General features: G+C 68.4%; 3 protein-coding genes across 3 annotated transcripts in view; all 3 read right to left on the bottom strand.

The window, feature by feature from the left end:
• EBP (EBP cholestenol delta-isomerase) overlaps window positions 1-10,806 on the bottom strand; it is a 76,052-nt gene that overhangs the window by 47,700 nt on the left and 17,546 nt on the right. The window lies entirely within an intron of this gene.
• LOC135325397 (PDZ domain-containing protein 4-like) lies at window positions 128-6,877 on the bottom strand. The gene is made up of 9 exons (XM_064503413.1): window positions 6,802-6,877; window positions 5,191-5,300; window positions 3,954-4,038; window positions 3,768-3,866; window positions 3,199-3,261; window positions 2,996-3,097; window positions 2,550-2,648; window positions 2,023-2,299; window positions 128-1,600 (listed from the first exon to the last, which is right to left on the bottom strand). The coding sequence occupies exons 1-9, from the start codon at window positions 6,859-6,861 to the stop codon at window positions 639-641; spliced, it is 1,857 nt and encodes a 618-aa protein (XP_064359483.1). The 5' UTR covers window positions 6,862-6,877; the 3' UTR covers window positions 128-638.
• LOC135325398 (filamin-A-like) overlaps window positions 9,608-10,806 on the bottom strand; it is a 16,109-nt gene continuing 14,910 nt past the window's right edge. The window contains exon 9 of the mRNA XM_064503414.1: window positions 9,608-9,643. Coding sequence (XP_064359484.1) covers window positions 9,608-9,643 — 36 coding nt within the window. The remainder of the gene's footprint in view (window positions 9,644-10,806) is intronic.

Below are 10,806 nucleotides of genomic sequence, written 5' to 3' on the forward strand. Positions count from 1 at the left end.
ACCCAGGGGAGGTTTTGGGGAGCCCCTGAAGCAGTTGCTGATCTCAGCAGATGGGCGGGGGTGGGAAACACTCCAATCCCCCCCCCCCCCCCCCAAAAGAAAAGGCTGCAGACTCGGGGTGAAATGAGTAAAAACGAGGCTTTGTTGATTCCCACAATGTAGGCTCAGGCCCAGGACCTGGTTCCCCCCCCTGCCCCCCCCCCCAAAAAACAATGCACCCCCAAAACAGGGACTGTACAGACAGGGTGACACAGGGGAGACGAAAAGGGGGGGCGGACATCTGGGACCCCCCCCCCACAAGCCCTGCGTGGGAGGGGGATAATTTGGGGCGGGGGGGTGGGGTGACGATGGCCTAAACCCAAAAACAGCCACATTCACAGACACGACGATGGGCGGGGGGGGGAGATTTGGGGGAGGGGGCCTTAGGCCCCTTGTGCTGGGGGGGGGGGGCAGACACACTGAGGGGGCAGGACGGGGGCGGCCCCCAATCTGGGGGGCTTCCCCCCAAAATAACAGCGAGGGTGTCGCAACCCGGCACCCCGAGCCAATTTTGGGGTGGCTGCCGGGGGGGGGACACCCCAAAAGGGGGTAACCCCAGTCTGGGGGGGCCCGGAGCCCCCCCCGGGGTGGGGGAGGCGCTAGACAGTGGTGACGGAGAGCAGGGGGTTGTAGACGCGGCCGCCGTCGGCCGCCCGGGTGCCGCGGGCCAACATCTCCTGGATGGTGACCCAGTTGTCGAGGATGCGGCGGCTGCGCTTGCGCAGGCCCCGCCGCTGCCCCCCGCCCTCGGCGGCGGCGGCCCCCCCGGCCGCCGCCCCGGCCCCCCCGGCCCCCCCGGCCGCCTCCATGCGGCTCTGGAGCAGCAGCTCGCGGCGGCGGCGCTGCTCGCGCGCCCGCGCCAGGTGCTGCTTGCGCTGCTCGCGGCTCCAGTAGCGGCCGGTCTTGAGCTCGCTGCGGGCGTCGTCGTCCGTGGTGGAGCCGCCGCCGCGCTCCTCCAGGATCTTGATGGCCCGCGCCTTGAGCAGCCGGTCCCGGCCGGGGCGCTTGGCCCGCGCCGCCTTGCCGCCCGCCGCCGGCCCCCGCAGCAGCAGCGGGGAGCTGCGGCAGCTCTCGCCCGTGTTGTAGGCGCTGGTGCTGTCCCGCTCGGGCACCTCGGAGATGTCGGCCAGCCCCGGGTCGCCGGCGCCGGCGCTGGCCTCCAGCCAGGCGCGCAGGCAGCGCTCGCGCAGCCGCTGCATCTTCTGCGCCCGCAGCAGGTGCCGGCACTTGAACTCCAGGTGACGCAGCTCCTCCTCCAGCAGCGCCACCTCGGCCCGGCTCACCGGCAGCCCCCCGCCGGCACCGGCACCGGCCCCGCCGCCGGCCCCCAGCCGCCCCCGCAGCTGCCGGTAGCGCCGCAGCTCCGCCTGGCTCAGCCCCGCCGGCTCCGGCGCCTCCGAGCTGCCACTGGCTCTTCCCGCGGGCGCCGGGCCGCTGCCTCTTACTCCGGCGCCCATACCTGCTCCGGCTCCCGCCGCCGCTCCGGCTCCGGGTCTTCCTCCCAGCCCCGCTCCGGCGGCCGATCCGGCTCCGGGTCTTCCTCCGGGGCCAGCGCCCATACCTGTCCCAGGTCCAAGAATTGGTCCAGCTCCGGGTTTTCCTCCGGGCCCAGCACCCCTACAGGCTCCGGGCCTGGCACTTGCTCCAGCTCCGGGTCTTCCTCCAGGCCTGGCACCCATGCCGGCTCCAGATCCAACAGATCCGGCTCCGGGTTTTCCTCTGGGCCTGGCCCTTGTACCGGATCTGGATCCGGCTCCGGGTTTTCCTCTGGGCCTGGCTCTAGGGTCAGTACCCCCACCGGCTCCAGCTCCGGCTCCGGGTTTTCCTCCGGGCCTGGCACCCCTACTGGCTCCAGCTCCGGGTTTTCCTCCAGGCCCGGCACCCCATCAGCTCCGGCTCCGGGTCTTCCTCCGGGCCCAGCACTTGTACCGGATCCGGATCTGGATCCGGCTCCGGGTCTTCCTGCGCGCCCGGCCCCCTTACCTGCTGCGGCGGCTCCGGCTCTTCCTGCGGCTCTGGCTCCGCTCCCGGCTCCGGCTCCAGCTCCGGCTCCGGGTCTTGCGGCGGTGCCCAGCCGGGCCCGGGCCGCGGGTCTCTCGGGGGCGCGGGGGGGCCGCCGGGGGGGCGGGGGGGCCTCGCCGGCCTCCTCGGCCAGCAGGTCGTGCTCGGAGCTCTCCTCGTTGCGGGTGCTCTCGTCGGTGCGGCCCACCCCGCTGTCGGGCTCGGGGCCCCGCGCGCACGGCGTCACCGGGCTGGGGGGCTGCGTGCGCCCGTCAGGACCCCCCCGCCGGTACCGACCCCCCCCCCGACCCCCCCCCCGACCCCCCCCTAAGGGCTTCCAAGCCCCAGCTTTGCCCCCTCCTCACCCCAGTTGCCCCCCATATCTGCCCCAGGGCCTCCAGGCTCCCCCCTGTCCCCCCTCTTCTTGCCCCAGGGGGGTCTCAGGGCCCCCCCAGCTCCCTCCTTCTTGCCCCGGGGGGGGGGTCCCAAGCCCCCCAGGCTCCCCCTACCTGCCCCGGGGGGGTCCAGGGGCCCCGCTGCCGCAGCTCCCCGTCCTCATCGGAGCCGAAGTCGTCCAGGAAATCCTCGCGGTCGCTGTCCTTCCAGCGCTGGGGGGGTGAGTGGGGGGGTCAGGCACCTCCGGGACCCCCCCGGGACCCCCCGACACCCCCCTTCCAGGACCCCTGGGGCCTATAGGACCCCCTGTTCCCCCCCCAGCCCCTCAGGACCCTCCATGACCCCTCCTGGGACCCCTAGGACCCCCTTGGAGCCCATATGACCCCCCCCGGACCCTATAGGACCCTCCATGACCCCTCCTGGGACCCCTAGGACCCCCTGTACCCCCCCAGCCCCTCAGGACCCTTCCAGGGACCCCACAAGACCCTATAGAACCCCTCCTGGGACCCCTTGAACCCATAGGACCCTCCTCCCCCCCCCAGGAGCCCCCGGGACCCACCTGGCTCTCGGGGCGGGCGAGGAGGAGGGAGATGTTGGTTTGCTGCTCCCGGGTGAGGAAGGCCACGGCCTCCTCGCGGTCCTGCACCTCCACCCCGTTAATCTGGGGGGGGGGGGGGGAGTGGGGGGGGGGCTGCGGTGAGCCAGGACCCCCCCCCGGGAGGCTCCACCCCCCCCATACCCCCCCCCCGGCCCTGGTCCCACCTGGATGATGCGGTCGCCCTCGCGGATGCGCCCGTCCTTGGCCGCGATGCTGTTGGGGTTCACCTGGGGGGGGACATGGGGGGCAGCAGAGGAAGGGCCCCCCCCATGCCCCCTCCCAGCCCCATAGGGACCCCCCAGCCCCATAGGAACCCCCCCAGTACCACCATTAAGGCCCCTCCCCAGCCCTATAGGAACCCCCCAGGACCACCATTAAGGCCCCTCCAGTCCCCCCAGCCCTATAGGCACCTCGCCAGCCCCATAGGTACCCCCAGGATCACCATTAAGGTCCCCCCGGCCCCATAGGCCCCTCCCCAGCCCCATAGAAACCCCTCAGGACCACCATTAAGGTCCCTCCAGTCCCCCCAGCCCCATAGGCCCCTCCCCAGCCCCATAGGAACCCCCCCAGGACCACCATTAAGGCCCCTCCAGCCCCCCCCAGCCCTATAGGCACCTCCCCAGCCCCATAGGTACCCTCAGGATCACCATTAAGGTCCACCCGGCCCCATAGGCCCCTCCCCAGCCCCATAGGCCCCCCCCAGCCCCACGGCCCCCCCCCCCCCGCCCCGTACCTCCCCCACGTAGATGCCGGCGTCCTCCTCGCCGTCGGTGCGGTAGCAGACCGTGAGCCCCAGCTTGTCCCGGTGACTCGCCTTGTAGAGCTCCACCTCCTGCGGGCCGCGGTCAGAGGGGCCCAGGCGTCCGGGGGGGGGCCCTCCCCCCCCCCTCAGCCCCCCCCCCAGCCCCCCGGCGCCCACCTCGTACTCCAGCTCCTCGGGGCGCTCGGGCTCGGCGCCGTCCCCCAGCTCCGCGCCGTCGAAGTAGTCGTGGGGCAGCGGGGGGCTGCGGGGGGGGGGGGCACAGTTTGGGGGGGGGGGCCACAGGATGGGGGGGGCCCTGGATATAGGGGCCCTGGGTGAGGGGGTCGAATGGGGTCTCTAGGGCTTCCCTGGGGTCTTCTTTTGGCGGGGGGGGTTAAGGGGTCTCTATGGGGCTCCAGGGAGGGGTCTGGGGGATTATCAAGGGGTCCTGGGGGGGGGGGACGTGGGGCCCATAGGGGGCTTGGGGGGGGCCTGGGGGGCAATAGAGGGACCCTGTGGTGGGGTATAGTCTATGAGGGGGGTCTTGGGGGGCCTGGAGGGCAATAGAGGGGGTCCAGGGGGGCAGGAGGGTCCCTATCACGGGGGGGGGGTCTATGGGGGGGCTATAGGGGACTTGGGGGCCCCTGGGGGGCAATAGAGGGGTCCCAGGGGGCAGGAGGGTCCCTATGGTGAGGCACAGTCTATGTGGGGGGTCTATAGGGGTCCTGGGGGGCGATGGAGGGGTCTGGGGGGGGCAGGAGGGTCCCTATGGTGGGTGTCATCCATGGGGGAGGGTCTATAGGGGTCTTGGGGGGGGCCCCTAGGGGGCAATAGAGAGGTCTGGGGGGGCAGGAGGGGCCCTATGGCGGGGAGGTGGTCCATGGGGGGGGTCTATAGGGGTCCTGGGGGGTGATAGAGGGGTCTAGGGGGGGCAGGAGGGGCCCTATGGCGGGGAGGTGGTCCATGGGGGGGGGTCTATAAGGGTCCTGGGGGGTGATAGAGGGGTCTAGGGGGGCAGGAGGGGCCCTATGGTGGGGGTCATCCATGGGGGGGTCTATAGGGATCTTGGGGGGGGTCTGGGGGGGTCTCAGGGGTCCAGGCAATCCCTGGGGGCTCCCAAGGGAGGTCTGGGGGGGCACAAGGGGGGGTCCCCGGGGGAGGGCGGGGTCTCTATGGGGCGGGGGTCTCTATGGGGGGGTCTCCGCAGGGGCCCCCCCGCACTCCCCGGCTCGGCGCCGCCGGGGTGGCGGCCCCCCGCCCGGGGCCCAGGCGGCTCTCGAAGGTGATGTCGGTCTGGGTGCCGCTGTCCACCAGCCCCGCGGCCGCCGCCGGGGGGGGCCGGGGCCGGGGCCCCCCCAGGGGGGCGGGGGGGCGGCGGCGGCGGCGGCGGGGGGGGCGCCGGGGGGGCCGGGGCCGCCCGCGGGGGCTGCGCCGCAGCACCTGCAGCACCAGCGGCTCCTTGGGCCCCCGCGGGCCCCCCCGCGCCGCCTCCGGCCCCCGCCGCGCCCCCTCCTTCCCGCTCACCTGGGGGGGGGCACACGGGGTGGGGGGGGGTCAGGGTGCCCCCGACCCCCCCAAGGACCCGCAACCCCCCCCCCGAGCTCCTGGGACCCCCCTTAGAGCCCCCCCAAAGCCCCGGACGCCCCCCGGACCCCCCAACCCCCCCCAAAGGCACCTCCCGGCTCCTGGGACCCCCCATAGAGCCCCCCCGGGCCCCCCCCCAAAGCCCCTGCCCCCCCCCCCGGACCCCCCATCCTGGACCCCCCCCCGGCCCCTCCCCAGCCCCCCTCCATTGTCTGGTCCTCGCCCGGAAACCGCGGCAACCGTCGCCACGGCAACGGGCTGGGATGCGGCGGGACCGGGCGGAGCGGCACCCCCGGACCTATAGGGCCCCCCAGGCCCTATGGATGCCCTATAGGCACCTCCCGAGCATCCCCCGCACCCTATGGAAACCCCAGGCGCCCTATAGGGTCCCCACCACGCCCCTCACAGACCCTATAGATAACCCATAGCCCCTATAGACACCCCACAGACCTCCCCACACCCTATAGATACACCCAGACCCTATAGATGCCCTATAGACACCTGACAGGTCCTATAGACACCACACAGGTACCACACGAGCGTCTTCCACACCCTATAGATACCCCAGACACCCTATAGGGTCCCTACCACGCCCCTCACAGACCCTATAGGTAACCTACAGCCCCTATAGATACCCACAGGCCCCCCACAGGCCCTATAGATGACCCACAGGCCCCATAGGGACCCTACCGAGCCCCTCACAGAGCCTATAAACACCCCACAGATCCTATAGATGCCCCACAGAAGGTTCATAGACCCTATGGATACCGCACACACCCTACAGACACCCCGAAGGCAACTCGCATACGTTACAAACACAGGGCAGAACATATAGAGACCCACAGACGCCCCACAGGTGCTTTGCACACCCCCAAGACGCACCACAGGTGCTGCACAGATCCTATAGGTACCCTGCAAATACCTTGCAAGCACCTATAGATGCACCTATAGGCACCCTACATAGTCCCACCCCCCCTATAGCCCCCCGTTACCGCCCCAAGTGACCCCTATATCCCCCCGTTACCACCCCACACGCCCCTATAACCCCCGTTATCGGCCCCACGTGACCCCTATAGCTCCCATTACTGCTCGACACCCCCTATAGCCCCTGTTACCGGCCCCCCAGCCCCCCTATAGCCCCCGTTACTGCCTCGCACACCCCTATAGCCCCTGTTACCCACCTCCCTGAGCCCCTATAGTCCCGTTACCGCCCCCCCCAGACCCCTATATCCCCTGTTACTGCCCCACACGCCCCTATAGCCCCCCATTACCGCCCCCCAGCCCCCTATAGCCCCCTGTTACCCACCCCCCCTGAGCCCCTATAGCCCCATTACCGGCCCCACACCCCCCGTTACCGCCCCCCCAGCCCCCGTTACCGGCCCCACACGCCCCTATAGCCCCCCCGTTACCACCCGCCACGCCCCCCCACAGCCCCCGGTACCTGCAGCATCACCCGGTACTGGTCCTCCGGCTTCTGCACCACGCACATGTTACAGCCCATGGCGGGGGGGGCCGGGGGGGGTCCTGCCCGGGGGGGGGGTCCTGCCCCGGGGGGGGGGGGGGCTCAGCCTCGCCCCCCGCCGGCCGGGACGGGGGGGTCGCCGGGGGCCCCCCGGCCACCCGCAGCCCCCATGGCCCCGGGGAGGGGGGGGGGTGTCACCCCCCGGGGGGCATCGCGGGGGGGGGAGGGGGGGGTGCGGCGGCGGCTCCGGTTCCGGCCCGCTCCGCTCCGGTTCCGCTTCCGCCGCCCGCCGGTTCCAGCCGGTTCCGGCCGCGGCGGCGGCGGCGGGTGGCAGCGCGCGGAGCTGCCGGGGGGGGGCGGGGTCTCCCCCCAGCCCCGCCCCCAGCCCCGCCCCCGCCGGGCCCTATGGACCCCCCATAGAGCCCCTATAGATCCCCTGTAGGTCCCTTATAGGCCCCCACACCGAGCCCCTATAGCCCCCCCATAGATCCCTTATAACCCCCTATGGATCCCCTATAGTCCCCTATAGATCCCTTATACCCCCTATAGAGCCCATATAGCCCCCTATAGATCCCTTATAGACCCCCTATAGGCCCCCCGAGCCCCTATAGCCCCCATAGATCCCTTATAACCCCTGTAGATCCCTATAGATCCCCTTTAGATCCCTTATACCCCCTATAGAGCCCATATAGCCCCCTATAGATCCCTTATAGCCCCCTCTAGGCCCCCCAGGCCCCTATAGCCCCCATAGATCCCTTATGACCCCTATAGATCCCTATAGATCCCCTATAGTCCCCTATAGATCCCTTACACCCCTATAGAGCCCCTATAGCCTCCTATAGATCCCTTGTAGCCCCATATAGCCCCCCTGAGCCCCTACAGCCCCATATGGATCCCTTATAGCCCCCTACAGATCCCTTATAGCTCCCTATAGTTCCCCCCAAGCCCCTATAGCTCCCTATAGATCCCTTATAGCCCCATAGGCCCTCCCAGAGCCCCTATAGCTCCCCACAGAGCCCACTGGCAACACTTATAGATCCTCTATAGCCCATCATAGTTCCCGATATATCCCTGTAAAGCTCTCTATAGGTGCCTATAGGCCTACATACAGCCCCTATAGAGCCCTCCCCCAGATCCCTATAGACCCCCATAGGCCCCCCCAAATAGACTCTCATGGATCCCTTATAGAGCTTATAGCCCCCCCCAATCTCTCTGCAGGGCCCTTATAGCTCTTCCATAGCTCACCTTAGGCCCTAAACCGCCCCTATAGGGCCCCCTGGAACCCTTATAGCTCTGTTACAGCCTTCTATGGGACCCTTATAGCTCTATGTAGGCCTATATAGCTTTGTATCATCTTTATAAGCCTCTGTAGCTCCCTATAGGTCCCCGCAGCCCCCTTATGGCCCCCCATGACCCCTCCCCAGAGCCTTTATGGCCCCCCCCCCTTATAGCCCACATAAATTTCTATAGGGCCCACAGCCCCTATAGAGCCCCCCCCCTTAACCCCTATAGATCCCCTATACCCCCCTATAGACGGGGGGGGGTCCCAGATGCCTGGGTCCCCTGGGGGGTGTGTGGGGAACCTGCCGCCCCCCCCGGTACCGTAATGCACCGAGTACCCCTCCCTACCGTAATGCACCTAATACCCACACACGCTCCCGTAATTCCCGCAGTGGTCCTACCCCCCCCAACCGCACGATCTTTGTAGCCGTAATTCCCCGAGTAGGCGCCCCCACCGCTTCCTCCGCCCGTACTACCAATAGTATCCGCCCCCCTCTACGGGGTACCGTAATGCACCTATGAGTCCGCCCACCACCACCCGGGGGAGGGGGCGTGGCAGCCGCCGTAATGCGCCTAATAGCGGCGGCCGTCGCCTTCCTTTGTGTGTATTTCTGCTCGCCGGGGGGGGAGGGGGTCTTACCGTAATGGCACGAATAGCCTTACCCTCCCTTTTACTCCCGGGGTAGGGTGGGAATGCCGCGGTATTGACCCTAATAAACCCGCACACGAATTCCTTTTGGGGTGCGGTGGCTGTAATGCACCAAGTACTCCCTCCCCCACCTTTTGGGTGTGGCGGTGTCTTACCGTAATACATTGATGTGGGGGCACCACAATATCACTAATAGTCTTTTTTTTTGGGGGGGGGGGAGAGTGGGTACCATAAAACACCAAATACTCCCACCTAGAGATCTGGGGGGGAGCGCTACCTACCGTATGGACCCTAATACGCGCACCCCCAAGAACGAGCCACAAAGCCAGGTCTCTTCCAGGGCTGGTTTTGCTCCCTGTTTTTGGTCTTTTTTGTCCCTTTTTCCTTTATTTCAGTCTGTCTTTGTTTTTTTTTTTTTTTTTTGCCATCTTTGTTCGCGGTATTTTTATGCCTTTTTTTTCTTTTTTTTTTTTTTTGCTCTTTTTTCTCATTTTGTATAATTCTGGTATGTACATATATATATATATAGAAACGCGGGCGACAGTGCCGGCGGGGGGGGCCCCGGCCGGACCCGGGGGGGGTCGAGGGAGGGGGGCAGACACAGGGGATGGGGGTCGGCTTCCATTTTTGGGGCCTTTTGGGCCTTTTCCGCTTCTTTTCCCGAGGTGGGGGGGGACACGGGGGGGGGCAGACGGACGGACACCGCAAACACCGGGGGCCTAAAGCAGCTACGACACCAGCGCACAGGGGCGACACGGAGGGGGCCGGGCTGGGGGGGGGGCTGGGGGGGCAGAGATGGTTTGTGGGGGTCTGGAGGGGTCCTGGGGGGTCCTGGGGGGGTAATGGGGGGCAAGGCTAACTGGGGGGGCTCTGTGGGGGGCCTGGGGGGATCTGGGGGTAATGGGGGGGTAGGGCTAGCTTGGGGGGCCTGGGGGGGGCCATGGGGTGCTGGGGGGCTAACGAGGGGGCAGGGATAGCTTGGGGGGCTCTGGGGGGGGCCATGGGGTGCTGGGGGGCTAACGAGGGGGCAGGGATAGCTTGGGGGGCTCTGGGGGGGGCCATGGGGTTTGGGGCCCCCCCAGGAGGGGCCGTGGGGCTCGTGTGAGAGTTGCCAAGGCAGCGCCGTGAGATGCATTCAGAGACTGGGGGGGGGTCGGGGCCCCCCCAAACCCAGAGGAGTTGGGGGGGGCCTGGAGGGTTATGGGGGGGGGAAGGTGAAATCTGGGGGTCAAAATCCCCCCCCCCAATTTGGTCTAGATAGAGAGCCCAGGCATCCTGCCCCCCCCCAAACAGGGCTTTGGGGGGGGGCTTATTTTTTGGCTAAGTGCAATGGGGGGGGTCCCCAACACCCCCCCATTGCGAGGCGCTTTTTAGGGCCCCCCCCCATGGCTCCCAGCCCCCCCAATCCCCCCATTGCATGGGGCTGGGGGGGGCATTTGGGGGCCCCCCTTTGGCAGTGTGGGGGGGTTGGGGGGTCCCCTTTAAGGGAGGGCTGGGGGGGGTCCCTGGTTATGGGGGGGGCTCTGAGGGTCCCCCTTGGCCTTTTGGGGGGTCCAGGGGTCCCTTTATCCCATTGGGGGGGGTCTGGGGTCCCCTATATACAATGGGGGGGGTCCAGGGGTCCCCTTGGCCAAGGGGGGGGAGGATCTAGGAGCCCCCCCATATGCAATGGCCCCCACCTGTAAAGAATGGGGGGGGGGGGGGTCCAGGGTCCCCTTTGGCCATGGGGGGGCTCTGGGGAGGGTCCTTGGTACCGTGGGGAGCTCCAAGGGTGTCCCTGGCACATGGGGGGGGGGTCCAGGGGGTCCCTAGCACCCGGGGGGGGTCCTAGGTACCGTGGGAGGGGTCCAGGAGTCCTTGGGACCATGGGGGGGGGTCCAAAGGGTCCCTGGCACCCCAGGGGGGTTGCAGGTACCTTGAGGGGGGGTCCCTGGCACCCCGGGGGGGCTCCTAGGTACCATGGGGGGGTCCCTGGCACCCCGGGGGGGCGCAGGTCCCGTGGGGGGGGGTCCCAGGTACCATGGGGGGGGGGTTGCAGGTACCGGGGGTCTCAG

This window comes from Dromaius novaehollandiae, chromosome 37 (assembly GCF_036370855.1).
Source record: "Dromaius novaehollandiae isolate bDroNov1 chromosome 37, bDroNov1.hap1, whole genome shotgun sequence".
Taxonomy (NCBI): Eukaryota; Metazoa; Chordata; class Aves; order Casuariiformes; family Dromaiidae; genus Dromaius; species Dromaius novaehollandiae.